The sequence below is a fragment of the Apus apus genome, chromosome 1 (genome assembly GCF_020740795.1).
Source record: "Apus apus isolate bApuApu2 chromosome 1, bApuApu2.pri.cur, whole genome shotgun sequence".
NCBI lineage: Eukaryota > Metazoa > Chordata > Aves > Apodiformes > Apodidae > Apus > Apus apus.
The window spans coordinates 172,214,045-172,237,659 of NC_067282.1; the positions used below are offsets into that span (position 1 = coordinate 172,214,045).

The window sequence follows — 23,615 nt, forward strand, 5'->3', positions numbered from 1 at the left end:
ATGATCTCTTTACTGTTGGTATGTTGTTGGCTGTGAGAGAAGCTGTAAATATGTCATTGTTGGGGAATACATTTCACCAGACTGTGGTAGACTATATAGTAGATCAGGCAAAATATAGTAACTTAAAAGAGGAGATTCTACCTAAAACTTTGAAATCTGACTGAGCAGGAAAAAATGCGGGTTGGAAGAAATGCTGTAAAATTAGTTCCTGAACTGCAGCAAATTGCAAAAAAAAAAAAAGTGAAGAGATTGACTCTGAAGCTCACAGCACCTTGTGCAAATTGAGACCTAACTTCTTAAGAAGATTCTGGGCTGCCTGAAAATCAGACCAGCTGTCAGTCAATATATTTCTAACATTTTCCTGGAAAATAAATGTTGCAACATAATGACATTTTAAAGTGTCGGCTTCTACAACATGCAAATGTATTTGTTTTCCTCTCTTCTAGCTTCAATAGTGGAGCAGAAATGGTGGTGCCACATGCAACCATGTCTTGAAGGGGAGGAATGTAAAGTTCTTCCAGACCGTAAGGGATGGAGCTGTTCTTCTGGGAATAAAGTGAAAACAACTAGGGTAGGTATGATACCAACGTGACATATTACCAACAGCTAATAAAAACCAAAGTGCACAGGCAATTGGGTGCACATAGAAGACATGAGTTGAGAAGAATAATAAAGTGTGGCAAGAGACTCATACTGGGACTGGATTTCCTGGTCCTGCACTATTTTCTCAACATACTTTGCAGTTGCTTGAACATGGTAAGCAGTGTGCCAAACCATCTCAGGTAAGCAGCAGAGATAGTAGAGATGACTTTTTTTTCAGCTACCAGTAATGATCAAATGTATTATAATCTGATATGTAAATACATATCTAAATACGTATCTAAAACCAGCTGCACAAAGTCTATACTCCCTGCTAAGCTCTTTGTTCACAGGATAGCAAACAAGTGCATTTTTATCAATAACATGGAATTGCCATATTTCTGCGTAGAAACTTCTGAGTATGGTAAGCATTTGATGTGTCATTACAGTATAATCTTCTGGTTCCTTCTATCTTGTATGACTGGCATTTACTAAAAAATTTCGACAGAATTTCAGTGAGCTCCTGTTCTCTGTTTGACATGTTTTATATTATTGGTTCAAAATTACCTTAATAGAAATAGATTTAACATTCCTCATATACAATGCCTGAGAAAAAAGTAAACATGCTGTCATCTCTGCTTTTTAGTGACTAAGAGAAACAGAAGAATAACCATTTTTTCAGATAAGCGTTAAACACTCAAAACTGCTCCTAAAACTACAGAGTTGTATCTCTATAATAGAGTCAATGCAGGTCATCAACAAAAACAGATTAAAATGCACTCTGAAGACACACATGCATGTGTGTAAGCATAAACACATTCAAGCCTACACCTCACCCCACATACTGATGACTGGTTTTCTCGTAAGCATTTAGTAATTTTTGGCCATAATTTGCTAGTGTGGCATTTACTCTGTGCAGGTGTTTGAGTGTCTGTGTCATTTGATTGAAATTTTCCTTGCATATGCATGAAATTTCTGTTACACCTTGGGTGTAATACGTATATGTCTTTAAAACATTTTGACATTCTTTGAAGGAAGGATACTTCCTAAATGCTTGATAGACAGTTCCACTCTTGAATCCTCTTCCAAGTGTGTTTCTTTTGAAGCTAGTCTTTCTTGAATGGTGCCCACACTTAACTCTGTACATGCCAATGCGAATCTGATTATGGGAACGTAAAATGTGTGTGCAGGTACAATATAGCAGAAATTAACTAGATAGAATTTAATAATAGCAATATAAATAGAAAAATAACTGTATGTGTGTGTTTTAAATTTTTTCCTGGCTACTACTACATGGCACTGTCAATGTTCAAGAATGGGTGCCATTTTATATATATTGTGAGTGTTTAACAAGCAGTAAGTAAAAATATGGGTCTGGATTACATTTTTGTAGGGAAAAAGAGACCACAAAATGGGGAGAGATGAATTATAAGCACCTTGAGGAGACTTCTTCTGTACATTTTGTCAGAAGTTAGGTTTTTTGCATTGGCCAAGGTTATGAAGTTCTGTTCACTGCTAGGAATCTACAGAAGCTTAAGGCTTATCCTCCAGGGCTTCTGCCTCTGTTGCAGACTTGTAGGTCTGGCTCTTTGCAAGAGTTGGACTTTTCTTGTCCTCCATGGATGGTGGCAATCCTCAGGACTCATTTCATACCTATTCAGAAGTGATGGTATGAAAAAGCCAGTCCTGTCTCTGTTTGCCATCATACTGACTGATGCAGTACAATGGCTACCATAACCTGCTTGCAGACCTGCCACCATTAAAAGGAAAATATTAATTCCCTTAAGTCTACCACTATTTGTTCTGTTTTATAGTTTGTCCAGATACTGTGTGTTGCCCTCTTCTTCCTTAATTTCCCACACAGCTGCAGAGCTGTTTTGAGACAATAGCAAAATTGAGTTCAAATTTCTGACTGAAAATAGATTTAAGTAATTGAAACCAAGTGGCAGGTGAGTGAAGGTCTCTGTCTTCCCAGATGCAGGGGACTGAGGTTTTAACAGATTTCATTCTGATTCATGCTAAGAGAGTAGCTTATTATAAAAAATCAAGTACTTTCCCTAATACTTGGTGACTACAGTATTTTTCAGCTCCTCTTTCTGCTCCCCAAAGTCTATAAATAAAAGGAAAAATTCTAAAGTGCTCTTTGTTTTTTAAACACCCTCCCTCTTTTTAATTTTTTTGTTTTCAATAAAGGGAACTGTACATAAAGTCAGATTTAAGAAGACAGGAATAATAAATTTCTGATAGTCAAATGAAATAACCCATGCATGATTATTATGTATAGTGCAAAAGCATAAAGAAACAAAGAGAACTGAATGGCTTGGGTGATTTAAATGTATTGCAGAAAGCTTTGTGAAGGCTTTCCTGAAATGCTTAAGAAAGTCTGTATTCATCTCCAAACATTTTCTGCAAGCGTGCATCCTTTGTGTGCTGTAGAAATGACCCAATTATGTGCTGAAGTACTATCTTGTCTTCTACAGGATACCAAGTTCAAAAGCAGCACCCACGTTTCCTTATCTTGAGCTGTTAATAGTTAAGCATTATGTTAGAGATAAAACCAGTGGAGGGAGGAGGTATTTTGCTTGTCCACTTCTGTTAGCATATTCAAACACACTATTGTAAAAAATTATAATAGCAGCTTCTTAATAGTTATGGTACCAGTCACTAAGCAAAAAGGCCAAGTGGATAATGGGAGAAAACTGATTTTTAAACATGTGGTCTACTTGAGGTTTTGTGTTTTATTCAGATAGGGGGTTCTAATAAGGTAATAAATGAATAATGAGTTAGAAGCAGCATGAATGTTATGGCATTCAGAATTCAACTGTTAAGAAGACTCAGGTTGAGATTATTTACCTTCAGAATGCAAACCAGTGTATTATTGAAGATTAAACTATTTTTCCTCATTTGTCTGTGTATTAGTGTGAGGGACTAGGCATTAGGGGTTAACCATGAAAAGGAATGAATGTGAGGGGAAAAGTGTGCATGAATTAACTTGTGTTGGTTTAGAATTGACTATTTGGGGTCTATGCAGCCTGCAAGAGGAAAGAGAAAAAAAGGCAACTACAACTTAGCTGAAACAGTAAGGTTTGTTTTTTTTATTTATTTTATTTATTTTTTTTTTAATTTCATATAAATAAATGGCTGTTTGAGTTCCTGAGAATTATACTACAACAAAAGAGGATGTTGAGGAACACATTAGAATTATGAAATGAATATGTGCATAGCTGAGATTTACCAGGCACATCATGACATTTGCCTCAAGACTGAAAAACTCTTGTGAGAGTGATTGAATTTCCTTCTATATGCTGAGCCTCAATGTTTTGATAAACAAACACAAAAAAATTGTTATGTTGCCCTCCTTAAGTTATGATAAAAGTATTGAGCAAAGGGGAAAATCCAAAGATTTTTTTTTAACCTTTGAAATTTGTTTTTCTTCTTTCAGCTTTTTCTAATACAATCACTTTCATTCAAAAAGCCTCCTGGTTGTGTTTTCTTTCTTTTGCATAGAATAAGGAAAGTGTCTGTTTAACACAGAGAAATTTTCTTATCAGTTGAAAACTACAAAATATAGCAGCATTATGTATAAAATTGACAATTACGTAAAATAAATGCGATGAGTTTGTATTAAACAAAAGAGTCCTTTAAAGAGACAAGATTTTGCAGTCAGATAAGAGCTGAGAAGAGAGAATTTTGTATTTCTCTCAGTTACGGGTTGTATTCCACACCAGAGGTTTCTGGATAAGGGGTTTCAAGAGCCAGATGCTACGCTTCACTTGTATTTTGAAGAACAGTACATTGTCCATTTTCTTTAGAATAGAGGCTGACTGTAAATAAGAGCACCAGATGCTGCATGTAACCTCTATTGAAGTGCATGCTGCAATGCCTTCTGGGGTCCTGTTTCCCCAGGAATCCCTGGAACTAGCTTGGAGCATATTGTGGCTCCTGAGCAGCTTGTGAACCTGAGTGTCTTTCCTGCAGAAACTAGAGCACAGGAACAAAGGGGTGCATCCTGGGTCTCATCTTGAGAACCTGGAGCTGTGACATAACTAAAGAAGTGTGCACTTGTGCCCAGGAGTGGAGGAGTGTCCATGGGATGATATTTTATGAAAATGTAGAGAAATATGCATTGATATTTTTCATGAGAAATAGAGTAGACTAGAATAGAGCAGAGCAGACTATTTAAGTTGAAAGGGATCTACAATGGTCATCTAGTCCAACTGCCTGATCAATTCAGGGCTGACCAAGTTAAAGCATGTTATTAAGGGCATTGTCCAAATATCTGTTAAACACTGACAAGCTTGGGTCATTGACCACCTCTCTAAGAAGCCGATTTCAGTCTTTGACCACTCTCTCAGTAAAGAATTGCTTCCTAATGTCCAGTCTGAACTTTTCCTTGTGCAGCTTTGAACCATTGTGCAGAAATGAAATAGTACCTTGTTCTTGAGCTTTTAGTTTGATTTGGTAGAACTGCTTTTGGTAGGAGGCATAGCTTGACTCTAAGTTCTGGTTAAAATATGTGGAGTGGAATTTACTGGACTCTGCTTGGGTTAGGACTCCCTATAGTGAGATGACTAGCCTAAGCTCTAGGCTTTTTAGTTTTGGACACAATTATTCAATTCCAAAGGACAATTCATTTTGCCCTAGCATAAGTCAGATGAATTATATTCTGCAGGTGCTTCTGTCTCCCTAATAACTCCAAAGGAAAGCTATGATGACTTGCTTAGAGCCTAACAATTAGATGCATAATAGGAAGAATAGGAAGAATAGGAAGAATAGGAAGAATAGGAAGAATAGGAAGAATAGGAAGATGTTACCTCAGAAACTTTACTCTGTCTGATGTTGTCTTCAGAAGGAAGATGATTAAAAAAGTCCCTTCGTTCTTTATCACTTTGGGAAGCTTTGGACTTCGGCCACTGTCAGACGCAATGTAATATAAGAGAAGTTTCAAAACTGTTCATATTCTGAAGATACACAGCTGTGAGTTAAATCAGTGAATCCTATATGATGAGTGATGTTGTCCAATATCTATTTTTCATTAAAAAATTGCAACATGTCCATTTAGAATTGATTTCTTGGTATAATATTAGTACTAATACTAATCCTAATAAATACTAATACAATAAATTAGCAAAAAAGATCAGACATAATGTATAGCAGGTATTGATTATTAACCTCTGAAAATCTCTAGAAGGTGAAAGTGAAAATTTTCCTATGAGAAAGTGAGAGTAGCTTTTTCAGACAGGTCTTTCTGGGCCAGATTTTGGAAATAAACATCTGACTTCTGGGATAGCTAAGCACCCACACTTCTGTGAGGGGCAAAAGGAACTGCAAATGTCACTCTGAAAACTTGCTATTATTTTTAATACGTGGGGAAAAGCACACTGCAGAACAGAAAGAAATCAATATCTAATATATTACTATGTAACTGTATGCCAAACCATACTAGAAATAAAGTACTGTAAAATAATAAAATAAATATTACAAGGACAGAGAGAAATAAAATAGAAATATTACAGGGCCAAAAATAAATCTGTATTGAGTATATTTATCTACATTCCAAATCCAAATCTGCTTTCCAAATCAATACTAGAGATAGACGACTAGTGTGAAAAGAACAAATATTGCCAGGATGGAGAGAAATCCATACTGAGAGTGTTTATCTACATTCAAAAACAATATTGGAGAAAGCCTGAAGAAATATATTTATAATATTCCCTTTAATCTAATTTTACGTTACGGCACCCACAGTTTAAAAGAAACTAAAAACTGAATAACGGTTCTTGGAAGAGGAGAAAGTGTGCTACCCAAACATGCCAAGTGGCCGCACATGAAGCCAAATGGTATTCAGTATGTGCATTCCCTACTCTGAATCAATGCAGTTCTCTCACTATCTATAAATTCTGCTTACATTTTTACCCTATCTTCTCTTTCTCACTTGCACATGCTGGGTTTTTTCTCAATTAATTACAGCTACTGAAAGAAGAGGCAGTAATTTTATTTATGTTCCAATTTATAAAATATGCTGTTCATAGCCCTTTCAGCACAAGGATAAAAGGACCTCTGGTAGGTACCTTTACACAGTAATGCTTTGCAGTGGGCTGCTGAGTTTCCCAGTGTCAGGAGGCAGCATTAGTGGTGACTCAACTACTACCAGTGCTGTCATAACCACTGCTTGAGTAAGACAACATAATAAAAGAGAGCTGAAATGTGTCCCTGGATATGAGAAGAAAATTGGTGTTAGCAATGCAGCTGTGTTAGTTGTTTATTGTGCTGTTGCACATGACCAACAGATGCATAGGCTTTTTAAGCAGGAGCAGAGGGAAGAAAAGGAAGCAAATTTCATTTTTCTGCCAAAGCTGGAAAGAAATATTGCCATTGTGGATACTTCTTCCCTTGTGTCTTTTTCCTCTTCCTCCCCCAGGCTTTTCAAAACCAGTGGTAGTAGTGACATGGAATTAGAAAAAGCAGAAAGCCATCATATAAACATTGTGTATTTCTCATACGACATTTTTTCAGTGTAAAACTACTACTAACTTCCATCACATGAAATAATTTGCCTTTGGCTTTGTTCACTGTGAAACATGATATACTTACAGACTACATCAATGATCTGTCATGTGTCAGTATTAAATAATGATGGGAAGTGTTCTTCCTAATGTTTAAGGAGCTGTATGAATACATTAAGAAACAACCTCACTGTAAAACTGCTCTATCTACCTGACTAGAAATAACTTGGGGTTCATAAAAAGGATGTGATTACAATACAAGTGCACAGACTGTAGCAAAATATTACCCATGGAAAAGTCTGATTGCATTTGTGAAGGTATCTCTTTCCATGCCTTTGGCTAATCTGTCACTAGGAGAAGTTTACAGCTGTCTCAGCATGTTTCTCATTGCTAACTCAAGCAATGTATCTAATCTGCTGCTAAAATAGCAATAAGTGGTATGTACACATTTTCCTAAAAATACATATGAACTTCAGGGGGCAAATGAGCTGGTAATGGAAACAGGATGGCATTTGCTGGGATCAAGGTAACTTTTTGAATTAGTAACAATTACTTTGATCTAGTATCACAATTCTTTCATGCTGAAGCTCTGTATTTTCTATAGAGCACCTGAATACTCATCTTTTGGGACACTTGGACTTTTTGATGAAAATAGTTAGCATTTCCAGCCAACATGTTACAAGGAATCATCAGTATTCATGGCTATGCAGTTTACTGGTTTTCCTAAAAATAGGTGTTATATACCAAATTTACTTCTTTAATGTGAAGTTAGTGTGTCTAGTTCTACCCTATGAAGAAGTTCCTGCTGCGAGTCTACATTTGACATGAGTTTTGGCCTGCAGCTCGATGACGTTCATTTGTAGGTCACAGAAATCTGAACTTGTCATAGTCCTTTCCCCAAAAGCAAACGAATGTAAAAATACTCACAAAGCAGAAGTTATGGTGAAAAGGATTAAAGGAAGATGTGTTTTGTTTTGAAATGTTACAAGCAAAATCATAGAATGAAAGGTCAGTAAAACTTATTGGGCTGGTGAAGATAATCCAAATTTTCATCTCCCAAGGCATTTTCAGTCTCAAATTTTTAAAATATTTTTTTTCTCTTCTGATTTTGAGTCCAACAAATACTGATATTAATAACTGAAAATGAGGAATATCAAGAAAGAATGGGTTAAAGGAAATATTCATAGGTACACCTTTTTCTGGAAATAAGGAACCTGTTAATGCATTACTTGAAAGAAAATGATTTCTAAAACCAGAATAGTATTTTTATTTTTTAAATTAGCAGCTTTTGCCTAGAAGGTTTGCAGTTTTCTGTATCTTTTTCAATCCCTTGCTACAGCACCTTTTGAAGGCACTGGGTCTTGTCTCTAGCTATTCAGAAGTGTTACACTAATTTTTTTTGTGAGTAGACACAGTGTACAAATCGTAAGAAATGAGATATTTTGCAATTCCTTCATCATATTTGCAGTGTTAGTAATATATGCTGTGGCTTATACATTTTTATGAGGGAATAGTTTTTCCTAAGGTAAGACTGCATCCATTGTAAAGCATCATTTTAGCTTCTGCAGAACCTGTAAATTGACAGAATTACTCTGAAATAAAAGGAAAACATGTATGAAATGTTTAAATACAAAAAGCCAAATGGATTTCAGTTGCATGTCACTAATTAACTAATCAGTGATTTTTGCAAGCATTAATGTCTTCCATGTGGGAATCCTCCACTCCATCAGTCCAGCCAAGAGGTTTTCTGCCTTTGTCCCAAAAGGTTCAACTTGTGATTTATTTTTCTTTCGTTTATTTATTTTTTTTTTCCCCTGCCCCCCAGTTTGTCCTTTGCTGGCATGTTTGAGATATTGGCCTCATGTTGGAAGAGTAATTTTCTGTCTCTATGATGGAAAATAAGAATGAGTTCTGAAGGCTGTACGTAAATTACTGGTTTTCTGCAATTCTCCACAAAGTGGAAAAGTCCTGACACTGAAATCAAAGATGTTTCTACTCTCATTTGCAGCTCCATTTTCTGCCAGTCTCTGTCCTTTTACAGCTGTATGTGAAGGGCTCTTTGAATATCTAGCAGTCCTTTCTAGCTTTCCTGGGAAATCTTCATCTTCTGTTACCTCACAAGTAGCCATACAAGCAGATGATATTCACATGCCAGTTTTGTGTGAGTCATGCTGGCATGCTCAAAAAATAGTGCTTCTTCCTTGTCTTACCCTCCTTTGCAGTCTGCAAGGGCTTCTTTGGATCATTTCTCCAAGTCAGAAATGATACATTTCAGCTGAGAGGGACTGCGATGTTCTGAAACTTCACATTACCTGCTACCTAAATAGCTGCAGGCAGAACTCTTGTCTCTTTCCAAGGGGATTTGGCACAGGCTTCAAAACTGTGCATCACTGCTTAGTTGCAGGACTGATATGAGGGAGTGCACAAGTGGCTCCCAACTGTCCAAAAGCTATTACTTTCAGTTCTCAAAATCCCATAATTTTCTTGAAGTATTTCCCTACTCATTAGGAGTGTTTATAGAAAACCTCAGAAGTGCTCCCTGCCTCCACTCTGCTTTTCTGCCTTCTAATAGGGAAGGAGGGAAATTGATATTAATCAACACCAAGTGGAGAAAGTCAGTCATACAAAGCATTATGCATAGTCACCATTGGAGGAGTGAACAACTCTCAAACCAGTTGAAGTCAGACTACTCAGATATTGTTCCTTTGCAGAGCAAAGTGAGCATGGTTGTAACTCTTATTTCTCCACAAGAACAATGAAGATAGTACTATCCTATCTGAAAACTGTTAAAAAAATGAAGAAAAAAGTACTTCATGCCAGAAGAAGTGGAAGATTGATGTTTGTGACCAAAGTAAAAAAGAAGTGGACCAACAGAATTAATTTCCACAAGAAATATCTTGTAGTTTACTCCTTCCTCCACCAGGTGAACACCATCTAAGGAAAGACACTACAGCTGTGTATGAAGAAGAGATTCCAGAGGACTTTATATATTGTACAAAATTGGCTTTTACCTTTCTTCTACTGCATAATTGGCATATGATTCCTTCTCAGATCTTACAGAACTGACCATCATTCATCCCCTTCCATATCTGCAGTGAGAAATTCTATAGAGCTCAGAAATGGAGACTCCGGGTGAAGCTACAAAATCTCCAGGAGGACATGACTTACTTGTATGGTGTGACTGGTAGAATTATACTGGCAAGACCATCAAAACCAGAAGGAAGCATAAGTGTGTCTCCAGTTTTTGCAGATGGATATGGTGTCACAAAAACAATGGATTGTGTCTAACCAATGTGTGTCTACCGAGTAGTAATAGAATATTTGAGAATTTTAATGGAGCTGTATGCTTTAAAAGGTCCAAAACAGCTTTGCCTCTTCAAGTTCAAGAATGCCAGAAAATACTTAACTGATGCCAGCCAGAAGAACAACAGCTTGTTCCTTCATCTTGAATTCAAGCTTTGTGGCTCAGGAACATGTCCCTGCCAAAGAAGACCTGCGTGTGCTGTTACTATTTCAGGCAAATGCACTGAAAAATCCGAGGAGGTGTTCTAGAATTCCAAGATCCCTCTGTCCGGCTTCCTTGTAATCATTTCAGAATGATCTTGGAAAACAAAAGTATAGAATATTTATCATCTTCAAGGCATCATTCTAATTCCGGTTGTTAATTATTGTTCAACATTTTCAAAGTATGAAAAAGGAACAGGAGACTTTCTCCCAGGATGAAACTTGGCAAATTTGAAGATGACTACTTGCAAAACCATTTTCTTTTTAGAGGGTCATTCAAGAAATTACCAGAGTCCTATTTCTCTCTGTTGACCTTAAAACATGTAATTTGTACTTACATTCCTGACATTTGAAGGCAACAGCCTGTTCAGAGCCTTTTGGTCTGTTCTTCATTACTTGAGATTTTAGAATACTGATCTTTAATTGTGATTAACTACTCTGATTCATTCAGACTTACCTTATCTTGGTCACATACTCATCAGAAGATAATGAGAAGATGCAGGTATCTAGACAATTGTCCAAGTTCTTTAAGAAAGACAAAATAAATAGAATACCAAACCATGTTCTTAGTTAAACTTCTAGAGTTCATTTATTCCTTTGTCTTTTCTGCATACTGTGAATTTCAGGAACAGTATCAAGGTGATCCTCAGTGCAGAGGAGTTATAGGAAGCTGCAACTTTCACCTTGAAATCTCCGTAATGCTCAAGCAAGAAGATATTTCTAATCAGTTCAGGAATTATGCTAGTAACGTGCATCATGGAAAAATACCATGGAAAAGCATCAAAGCCACCATTTTCTGGAATTAATACTAGTGTGTTATGCTGTCTTCTTCCAATAATGCCACAGGAACTTGTGACCATTACATATAAAAACGCAAGACAATGACAGTGAAATTTTGTCTTCTACAAGCAACTGCAAGCATGGATGGTGGATGTGCACTCTGTTTTGTGTTTTATTAATTTACTTGTTAAATTGACATACTAGTTTCTCTTTTCCTTCTTTTACTCAGATTATCAAGATGACTACAACTATCAGTTGGGAATGTTGGGAATCAGCAACAAAAATCTTGACTACTTAGTGAAACAGACTTCCTTTATTTTTCATTGGGCAGTGAGAAATCCTTCTAATTGTTCATCTATGACAGCTTTTAGGTGAAAAGGCCTTGAGTCTTCCTTTTCCCCTGTTCTATTAAGACTTGAGACAAGGTGTTAGGGCTTTTTCTGAAATCTTCCAAATCTACCACCTTTCCTCTGTTTCTTGTCTCTGTTAGACTGATGATGTGATGGGTATTCATAAAGGAGAAAGTTAAAATTATATTCCCTGAAATAATTTTAAATTCTTCGAATGGGTACCCGCTACTCTGTCAGCACCCACTACTTAGGCTAAAATTTCTCCAAGCATGGGAAAGTCTTCTCTTCCTGTGAAGATTCTAAATGGATGGAGAGAGAAAGACAAATGATCAAAGGGTTTCAAGTTGATGACTGATTCCTTGTTTTTAAACATTCTTTTTTTCCTGCCTGGATATTGCTCTGCTGTTTTCTAACTTGTTTTTTAGTTGTCTTATATTCCCTCAGCTGTGGCAGTATTCCTGGAGCCAAATATGAGTTCACTACCTCAAAATGCCAGTAGTGGAAGCTGGTAAACAAGTGGGGAAAATCAACAGTGGAATCTCTGAAGCTTGGGACAAAGGCAGAAAACACATCAGTACTGCACTAATAGAGCAGCAGGTACCCTCATAGAGAAAAAATTACAGGTAAGGAAATAATTTACATTTCTATTTTGATCTCATCCAGACGGCTTTTTACTCTCTATTCAAAATCCCAGAAAAAGATAACACATCTCAAATAGCTGAAGAAAAAAATGTATCAGATGTGATGAATGTAGACTACCTGGTATTTTGTGGGAGAATTTCAAGTTCAGTCTTACCCAATTTCTAGAAAAATATATTACAAGATGAAAGTCTGTTATACCTATTAGGCAACTTAAAAACCTCAGTTTAGTTTTAACACAAGGCTGGGTTGGGTGTTGGGGTTTTTTTTGTTTCTATTTTTGTTTGTTTGGTTGTGTTTTTTTTTCTTTAGGTAGGTGAGGTCAGATAAAGCCAAAGACTGAAGGGCTCTGTTCCCATCCCTCCTTCTCCATTTACTTTCTTAGATTTGGAGGGGTAGCATGACTCTTTATTATACTTTAGTTTCCTCATCTGTGAAAAGGAAGGATGTTATTTTTATCTCCCATTTGGGATGACTAGATGGAATAAGTGGTGTAAAAAAGAAAAAAAAAACATTTATATAATTAATTGTCTTGCAGTCTTTTATGCCTCCATGCTGCAGTCCGACTGTGGAGTTGTGATCACCACAAAAACCTCAAGAAGATATATCCTTGTCTGGCCTGCTACAGTTATTATATGTTACAGAAAGTAAAATAAGGTTTACGTTTAAGTTTTCTTTAAAGATAAAACTGTTGTCTCTAGCTAAAAAAATTTGTGAAGTTAGAACTATTCTACCATAAATTTAATTTCTCTGCTGAATTACAAAAACATTGAGAAAGTTTAGATATGTGCATTTTGCTGGCATTACCGTTTGGAAGAGAATATTAATGAAGTACGTTCAAAAGACTAATGAATTAGATTTAGCCTTCACATAATCCGTATGTCTTCATCAGATATATTCTGTGATAATTGTCCCAGTGAGTTGTATCTATTAGGATTATTTTGTAAACTATCAAATAAGAAATAAGAATACAGAGCCATATTAATTTGTTTCATGGTATTTAAATGTGCAGCGACTTTATTAAATTAAAAAGTTATCAAAGTTATGAGTTTAATCTTGTAATGTATGTTTCTAATGATCTGCAGCATGACATTTAAGTTAAAAAGCCTAAAGAAAAAAAAGTAACAATCTTTTTTGTAAGCATTATTTACAGAAATTCAGGTGATCTTTTGAGATGCTGTACAACCCTTTTGGAAGCAATCATTTGATCAGCAGGTCAAGTATCTAGTTAAGCAACTAGCTGTTTGAATTTAATATTTTCTTTTGAAATGTGTCACCTGTTATGATGTTTCCTGTAACTTAGTAACCATAGAAATTACTGTAAGTAGAGTTCTCTTCAGAATGCTCACATTTTACACACACTAATCTTTGACATAGAATGAATAATTTTCTAACTTCATGGCTCTTTTCTTTATCACAGGTCTATCCATGGACTTATTTTCAAAGAACTTTTCAATTACTATTTTGTACTTGCAAAAATAAGTGTTACCTATCAGTTTCTATTGGGTTGTTCTTTTTGTGATAAACCAGTGAGTTGTGATTTGAGTATGTTTAAACCTTTTCCTTTGAGGTTACTGTTATTCTTGGGGGTGTTTTTGAGACCATGCTCTTTTGCTAAGAGAAGTTACTCTGATTCTGAAATCTATTTTCCCCTCTCATTTTGGACTTTTCCTTGTAAGTTAAAAAGAATCCCGTTTATCCTATTTTGTTTACTGTAACCAATTTCATAACAGTGTAGTACTTGACATGTGTTTGTTTCTTAGGCAAACGTGTAAAACTCCTCAAGTCCGAATGGAGAAGTAGAGAAAGGAGGTTTCTGCTATGCCTGGTGACAATTTTTGATTTTTCCACACACACAAAATATTCTGGCTCCACGTTGGAGCACTAGTTGTGATGAATCCTAGTCTTGGTCGGATTCTAAGGAAGGGCCAGAACGTTCGCTGAGGAATAAAGAGTCAAACCACTCCAGAAAATGTGTTCCAGCCCTGGTTTATTACTCACAGAGCAGCAGGTGTGTACAAATACAGGTTTACAGAGTATTAATAGGAATTGTTGTACCTTACTCCTCATTGTAGGTGCTTAGTTTGCTGCAGATGCCCAGGACTCATGGCTTATTTGAGCAGATCTTCAGGAGGGTGGTTGGAGAGACTCTGCTTCTGAGCAGCCACAGTGTGTCAGTTAGATGCTTCTGGGAGCCTTTAAAAGTCTTTCTTCAGCCTCTTTCCTTTCAAAGGTAGAGCTAATTGATGAACTTAAGTTTCTCAGTATTGTGGGAGAGCAACGCATGATCTGGAGGAGAGAACAGCACTGATAAAGGAAGTACGCCTTGGTACATTCAGTTAGATGGTGTGTTGTAGCTGAAAGCTCAGCATCCCACACCGTTGCTTATAATTCAGAAAAAGTTGAGGAAGACCTTTTTTTACTATATACCTAAGTTATGGTAGATGTCTGTGTAGTCTTGAAACCATGTTTAAGAGGAAGAACTCTGCCATTTTCAGGAATGCATGCCATGCCTTCAAGTATTTTTCATTTACCTATTTTTCTAGTCCTAACTTTAAGATTATTTGGAGCGAGTAGAAAGCCAATTTACATGTGAAAGATTTCTGAACCTTTTTAGTTTTAATTACTGTTTTTAATACTGATTGTCTAGATCTTCATTCCAACACCAGAAGTCTCCTACTGAAATAAGAGCAACGGGAAAACATGAAATAGAGAATTTTACTTTAAATGGGGTTGCATGAAATGAGTTTTCAACATGTTTTTTTCTTTGCATTGGAAGGTCCTAAGCACAAGAATTATCACAAATGCAATTCTGATTAGTAACAGTGTAATAAAGGTATGAAAGAATTAAAAGCTTTATCGTCTGGTAGTTATCAAAGACATTGGAAACTTTTGAGTAATTTAAGTGTACTGGGAAATGTTCTGTTTAATTAACAAAATCAGTTAGAGATGTTTGATGGAGGACAGACCTGAGGATCTAGAATTCTAAATTTCCCTATTACAAGCTTGGGAATATGTTTAGACTAACAGTTTTGATATTGCAGTACCTAAAATAAAGTTAAGGGAAAAATTTAAAGCTCTTTAGTCTTGATATGTAAAGTAGGGCCAAAGTTTTATGAGCAGGAATGCAACACATGAAGACTTGAAAAAAAGTCTATAAAAGTGTAATACTTGCTGGAGGTAAATGAATCCATATAGTTATCATTAAATATCTTTTTTTTTTCCAAAGTGCTCACAAATCACTTAAATATTGCGTTTTGTCATTAGCACAAGTCAAATAGTGGTCTGTGGGACTGAAAAAAGAGCCTGTTTCCCAACTCACAGTTCTCTGCTGCAGTGAAGTTATCAAGCATACCCTTGAAATACAGCTGAATCACCTTCACTTTTCTCATATGTTTGGAACAGTTCCATATGCAACCAGAAACTTAGTTATCTACCATAAACACCCAAATCCACATATCTCTACTAAGTGCATATAGACACCCTATTGCAAAAATGCCCCTAACAGCTCTTTTTTGTCCCACTTCCCCACTTTAGAAAATAAATCACAGGGTCCTCAAGCTGTGAGGAAATGAGGAGCCTGTCCTTTGTTAATATTTGCAAAGTACTTTTGAGTATCACTAGTACAAGGCAGTAGTATTAGATCAGAAGCATTTCCAAAGCTTGCAAGATGAACTGTTTCAGTGAATAAACATGCAGAGGTGGCAATGCAAACTGCCATTTCCTTTCATAAGCCACATATGAATGGTAGTGCATGGCAAACACTCCCTGTGGATTTTGAAGTTCCAGGAAATAGTGCAAGTCCATCTGTTCAAAAGATTCATTTCCAACCTTGACCTCATTCGCATGGGGCTTAAGTGGAAAAATGCATTGGCAGATGTTTGTTTCTGGTTGTATGGGCCCTTCTGTTTCTGCATTGTAATACTCAAATTAGGTTTTCACTACCAAACAAAGTTATTTGTGTCATGGAAAGATATGACTGATATAGCCCTCTTCCGAAGTGTATTTGTTATTTGGAAAAGTTTGCTAAAGATTCATGTTGTTGACCACATTTTATTTATTTTTTTTGTGGTCTGTTCACATACATTATAAGAAAAAATATAAAAATAAGGACACAAAATGGATAAAAATACACTGCATGTACTGGAAGAAAAGGTCCGTCATTCTCCTGAACCATCTGTGCAGGGAAGAAACACTGGCTTAAAGACTTGCCCCTTTTCTGCATTTGCACTGATACATAGTCCTCCAACACTCCTCCCCCACTAAATTCTATTGCTTACTATGCATGTTGGAAAAGAGAGAATTAGAGTTGCAAGGGCATCCATAGAAGGGCAAGCTGCTAACTTTCAAGAGCCTGTTTTTAATATGGACTTTGTGTATGGTTTGCAATAAACAGAGAAAAATTGACAGAGCTGTCAGTAAAAAAAAAACAAACAAAAAAACTCCCAAACATTCTAAGTTGAGGTATGGAACATTCCAGCACATGCTTATTTCAATATACCCTATATATTTTTTCTCTTTTCTTCTAACATTATTAAATAATATTTGTGTACCTTATTTGCAGGTATAAAGTACTCTATAGTTAGCAAATAATTAGTGATATATTTGTTTCTCTGAAGAAACAGAAGATTTGTTCTACACCTAGTTGTGATCCTGTAACTTTGATTCTTAGATGCATGAAATTAAGGAAAAGGGCTTTACTATTCAGAGAATATTCACTCAACCATTCTTTACATGCTGTGATCTTGACTTTACACCCTTCCTTAACTAAGGCAGAAGGAAATTTTGAGTAAAAGTATCCGGTTGGGTTTTTATTGAGAACCTATTCTTATGGAATAGACAGAATTATCTGCTGTATTCATCAGCTCTGGGAATTTCATAAGTGAGGACATTTTTCACCCATTGTCAGCAGCGCTGCATTACCCTGGCAAAAATGTTCTACCCGAAGACTGAAACTGTTTTGAACATTTAGTGAGCAGAAGAAATGTGGAAAACTTTGGTTGTATTTAATTATATATTGTTTTAAAATTAAACAAGTGAGTTCACAAACAATTACAGCCAATTTACAGCAGCCACTCACTAATTTAAATTAAAATTCTGCAACTGCAGAGTAATTATACTTTAATAGCACAGTTAGTAGAAGAAAGGGAAGAGAGTCTAATGCATTGTATTTATGATATAAAAACCATGTGAAAAATGTATTAGCATAAAGGGAATAATTATGTTTCAAAATTGGCAAATTAATTCAACTCAACACCTAGGATGCTAAGGGTTTGTTTTTTTTCCATTTGTATTGTTAAACAGCATCAGGGTTAATTTTCCATACATATTAATTATTAACTGAAAAATTGATTAGACTTGATTTGCAGCCATTCAGTGTATTACTGTTCTCTTCAGATTTTAAAGATCAGACACATGCTGTGATCAGTCCTCCTTTTCCTATAAAGACCTTTGACACAATATCTTGCTTCCCAGCCACTCAAACCAAATAGCTTTTACTGTGTCCAAAATTAAGCATTTCTGGGAATGCCATCACTGGATATGAGTTAAAATTTCATTGCTTTTTTATGAAGCTGCCTTTAGCATTTGAGAGGTCTGTTCTCTCCCTAATGCATATGGATATAGAACTGCCATTAATGTTAATGTGTGGTCTGTGTTTGCACATAACAAGTATTACCTTCTTACATAGAGGTAAAGACCACTATGCATGTTACTCAGAGTAGTGCTGTGTGACCTGGAAGTTAACAGAAAAAAAAAAGAAGAAAAAAATAGAAAGAGAGCAGGAAAAATAATAAAAATTCTGGCAAGGGAAAGTAGTTAAAAAGTCTAAGCACATAATCGTAAAAACTAGGAATATGCAGCTTGACTTCCTGTGCAGTCTCTATAAACAAAATGACCTTTGTATATGATTAGCCACCTGTTATAGAGCAGAAATTTGAACGGCTATCTGATTTTTTTTCTTCTTTATATCAGCTATTTATTCTTTGTAACAGTGTATATTGCTTTTATAGGGATATTTTCACCACACAGTAGTAGAGCTGGATGAGGGGGTGTAGATAGGCCTGTAAATTATTATTTTACTGAATTTCTTTGTGATAGAAAAGAACACATTTGCACTTCCAAACAGCCATATAACTGAACAGTCATGTATGTGTGAGAATGCTCCTTTTGCTAGCTGCAGTGTATTACTTTAGCTCAGGCTTTGGCAGAGCTGGGTGTAACAGAAATAATTAATCACAGAATGGTTGAGGTGGAGGTGACTTCTGGAAGTCCAACCCCTCTGCTCAGGCAGAGACATCTAGAGCCAGTTGCCCAGGACCAGATAGCTTCTGAGTATCTTCAAGGATGGAGACTGGGCAACCGGTGCCAGTGCCCAGTCACTCACACAATGTAAAAGTATTTCCTGAGAGGGAACCTCCTGTCTTTCAGTTTGAGCCCACTGCCTCTCATCCTGTTACTGGACACCACTTGAAAAGGTCCTGGGTCCATCTTCTTTGCCCTCTCTTGTGGTTTAATCGCAGCCAGCAACTAAGCCCCATGCAGCTGCTCGCCCACTTCCCCCGGTGAGATGGGGGAGAGAATCAGAAGAGTAAAAGTGAGAAAACTCATGGGTTGAGATAAAGACAGGTTAATAGAGCAAAAAACATGTGCACAAACAAAGCAAACCAATGAATTAATTCACCACTTCCCATCAGCAGGCAAGTGTTCAGCCATCTCCAGGAAAGCAGGGATCCATCATGTGTAATGGGTACTTGGGAAGACAAACATCACAATTCTAAAGATCCCTCTGTCTGTCCCCCCCTCATATTGCTGGGTCATGGTCAACTTGATCTCTCAAAAGTCAACTCTCTTTTTCGTAGCAAAGGTCTACTCTGTTGCTATATAGGCATTCAGTAGAGAATTCAGATGAGTTCCAGGGAGTATGCCTGTCTGGCTGTGCCTCTGAGGAATCTGTCCTCTTGTTCTGCTTTGGTTTTGGTTCACTGTGTTATTTAGAAAAGTAAGAAGCTTGGACCCTGCATCCACATGGCCTCTTTGGGACCCTCATATCCTTTGATCTGTTTTCAGTGTGCCTTACATCAGTTGACTTGCCACAGTTTTATATGTGTGTAAATATATATGTGTGTGTGCAATCACATGCGCGCATGAGCGTGTATAACTAAAGTGAAGCAGTAAAAATCCACCTGCAGACAGGATCAGAAGATGTGTATTTTACATTATGTAACTCAGTGGCACCTGGGGCCATAAGTAGAATTCCAGCCTGTTACAATAAAGCAAAACATAAATAACAATAAAATGCTGTGTCAGCCTTTTGAGCTTTGGTGCAGGGCATAGAAATATGTTGCCTGATTTTTAAATTAATTCTTCATCATTTTTTCAGGCAATCTTCCACTATAGAAGGGCCCACATGAGGGTGTTTCCAACAGCAAGAACAAAACAAAATAAGAGCACTGTAATAAATAAACCCATTTATCATAAAAATTAGAAAGCACAATTTCATTATTGCCTGATTAGGTGCAGTTCCTAGAAACAACTTGATGGAGAAGGCAAACTGAAGTAATGAACTCCTTTAGCAGTCCTTTTAATATTCTGCTCTACGTCTGTGCTCTGCAGAGCCAGCGAGAGCTGTATGCAAACAATTTTGCTAAGGGCAAAAGCATGTTTCATCATTAAGGAGCATGACCCTTCTTTCTGTAATCAAAATGAAAAGCATATGCCCCTTGTTGTCATGAAGTGTTATTGTGACCATTCCAATGCATTGTTCCTCAAGAGTTGGGATGTTGTCCCCTGCCACAATTTTATATTACAGTGTTACATGATCATTAATTGTATGCACTGACACAGCAGAAATATTCCTGAAATTTATGTTTCTTTCATGTAATGGATTTTTTTATTCTTCTAATGTTTGAAATCCAAATCAGACAGGGAAAGTCCAATTACTGTGAAATGCTTTGTTTTTCTCTCTCTGATCCTTCTGTTCCACTCTTGTTTCATGTTAGGCTGGGTGGAACCACCCTGAGTGAACTCCTCAGTAGTTATTTTATACCTTGTGAATAATAGGATGTATCTATTCTTGTTCATCTAGGCATTCTTTTTGTTCTGTTTCTCCATGTAGTGATTATTGCTTGCTAAGATACATTTAGCCATTAATGGGACGCTGCATTTTTAAGTAGCATGCAAAGAACAGAAGAATACATCTCCAGTATCAGTCACTGTTATGCTCAATGGCTAACATTTTAAAAGCATAGCTGGTACCGTACAGAAGTTCTAAAATTGAAAAGGATGAACAAAATGCAGAAATTTTCCTTGAAAACAATGCTTTTGACATTTGTGGGTTGGTAATTTGTGACCTTTAGGTTTTTTTTATTGTATTTTTAAACATGGTCACATTTCAGTTTCTCCTTGTCAGGTCCAATTTGATCAAAACACTAAACCACACAATTTAAGCTGGGGAGAAATCCCTCCCGTCTATTACCATCAGGAATTATTCATTTATTTAAAAACAATTGAAATCTTTGCTGGAGATAGATCTTGTATTTCAGTCTCAGTTTCCAGTACTTTGAAAGCAGATTCTCTGTGTACAGTTCTGATTTTCTGATTTTCTTTTGCTTTACAGGTAACCCGATAGCTAAAGACAAATCAAGTCAGTCTCAAGGCTGATGACATTAAATACAACACATAGGAATTTCATTCTTCCAGGCAATCCTTGAAGCAAAATTTTATATTGCTGGGGAGTATCCTTCAGAATCAATTGTTTCAGTGAGAACCTGCCTTGTAATCAGCAACAACCTTGAGAACAGAACTACTGAAAAGTTATTTTGAACTTCTGTATCACAAAGATTTCAACTGATTGAACTGTGTACACTTGTAAAATTGCACTTGCTGAGGAATTTGCAGCTGTAATCACAAGAGCTGATATTCAGAAGGTGCAGAAAAGCAGCAATCTTTTGGATTCTCCATTCCAGACTGAAGCCTTTTCATCTTGATGAAGTCAACCTCCAAAATGTATTGGTTCCTTCTTTCTAAAATGATCCCTGGTCCGTAATTCAGATTGCTGGTGGGACTGCACACTGCTTTAATTAAATTTCTGTTGCAGAAATTGTCCTCTGGCATGACGCAGTTTTAGACATTTTTATTTGTATTCTAATCTTGGAGCTCTCAAAGGTACATATTTCAACATCTTGAAGTTGCTTTTGTTATAGGAATGGAAATATATATCCATTGTTAATAATTATTGTTGACAAGTAATAGTTATCTGAATACATCAGTCATATTAGAATGTATAGTCAGGTTGACATGTTTCCCTAAGGCTAACCAACTACTGCAGCTCTTTGACAGTTAAAAAAGTAGTGGTCAAAACTCAATTACAACTTCCATTATAAGGCGTTTTATACTTTTAAGAGATACATTTCCATTTAGTTTGAAGGAGATGGGTGTTCCTGCTTTGTACATTATTTTCCCAACCTTTAATTCATTGAAATTCATGGTAAGCAGTCAATGACAGCATTTCATCCCTTTTTATAAAGGTAGGCAAGGATGTAAATGAGTTTTGCAATTATGAAATTGGATGGTAATCATTCCCAATTTTTGTCTTTTTATTAAAAAATGAAATATCTTGCTTGAACCTAAGTACTGTTGGATGCTTATGTAGATGTCTGCTCAGTCTGTTTGCTACAAAGGAAAAAAGTCCTAGTGACCTCCCAGATTTACAATTCGTGGGTATTTTGCTTGCTTAGAGTCACCCAATTAAGATCTGATCCTTGCCAAAATCACATAACTTTTTAAAAATTATTTTTAATTTTCTATTTCAGTAGCAATTTTTGAACTTTGTGATGTGCTGTTACATGAAAAATCCTCAATATTTAGAGGCCTTAGCATCTATGAGCTTTTTTTCTAAGTTATTACAGAATGTATAATTTTATACTCCATTTAATGTATGTTGTACCATCTGTAATACTGATACAACAGAAATTTGGCAATTCCTTTTAGTGACAGTGCATAAGAAGGCAGACTGAAGAGGGTGAGGGAGTTCAGATGTGTGCTTTGGTGCATTCAAATGAAAACCACACACACTAAATGTTAGTAAAAAATACATAGGGGCAAGTTTATTTAAAAGTCCTGTGTGGCTACCAGACTCCCATAAAAAGAAGGAAATTATTTTCACATTACAAGCCATTGACATGACTAGGTAGTTATATATTAAGTTTCATGATGAATGAACACCCTGGAGTGCTGCGCTTGTCACAGTAGCCCCTGCTGTTCCAAAACCATTTCATTACCTCTGCTGTATTATTGCACAGGAGAGATTAAATAAAATAAATGACTGTTGGGAAAAAAAAAAAGGCAAGTATATCTTATAATTCTGCTGAGGAATAATAAAAAATATTGGCAGGGAAAGATATTATTTTCTGATTGAAATTTAATTAGGATAAACTGTTTGTAGCAGCAAATAGGTAGCTCAGTATTTTAGGATGGTTCATATTGTATGGATTTGTGCTAACAGGTGCAGGACAGAAGGCAGCATCTTCAGGAGGTTATCTGGGACAATGAAAAGTATAAATGTACTGGTTTGTAAAATCTGAATATTGCCTCTCTTTGTTCAAAAATCTACATCACGCTTCTCAATATTTGTTTGGTTTCTTTGTTCTTAAACCAACACTGAAAATACTGTATTATATATGTGTAACACATGCATATCAATAAGTGAAAATAAATGGATTTTCAGTATACTGAATAAATAATCTGCAGTAGATTAATGTTGTGAATATTCATAAAAAGTGAATAAAATTGTAATATAAAATAGAGTTCCTTGTATGGATGTGCACTGTGGAGGTCTATTCTGTTTACCCATGGAACAAAATAATTTTTTTTTTTCAGTGAATAAGAATCTCAAGGGTTATAATAATGTTGTATTTCTTCAGTAGAGCTGGAAATACATCCTACCATTTTGAAAGTTTTTTTTCCAGAGGAGACTCACATGTAGCACACCTGTTCTGCCATCATCACAGGTAATTCTAGTAGGCATACTGTTGTCTTCAGGTCAGGCAGAATAATACTTTTTTTTTTTCCATCACAAAATGGGAATCCTGAAAAATTCTCATTTAGACTTTTTCAGTAGCAACAGAACATGGTAGGTATTCCTGAAAATGTAATGTTTCGGGTTAATTTGTTGAACTCTTTAAAAAAATAAAAGAAAAATAAAGCTGGTTAATCAGTGAATTCTTGCTTGTGCATCTCAAATCTAGCTGGAACCATA

The 23,615-nt window shown here is 36.1% G+C and overlaps 1 protein-coding gene across 4 annotated transcripts in view; it reads left to right on the forward strand.

Moving 5' to 3' along the window:
- The window catches only part of TAFA2 (TAFA chemokine like family member 2), a 182,024-nt gene extending 158,861 nt beyond the window's left edge, over window positions 1-23,163 (forward strand). For 2 of the 4 annotated variants that reach the window (XM_051632605.1, XM_051632596.1), the window contains 4 exons: window positions 447-571; window positions 12,164-12,342; window positions 12,897-14,369; window positions 20,976-23,163. In XM_051632605.1, the coding sequence (XP_051488565.1) occupies window positions 447-571; window positions 12,164-12,193 (155 nt within the window). In that variant the 3' untranslated portion in view covers window positions 12,194-12,342; window positions 12,897-14,369; window positions 20,976-23,163. The remainder of the gene's footprint in view (window positions 1-446; window positions 572-12,163; window positions 12,343-12,896; window positions 14,370-20,975) is intronic. The other 2 variants (XM_051632614.1, XM_051632621.1) reach the window with 2 other exon arrangements.
- Window positions 23,164-23,615: the final 452 nt, after the last annotated feature.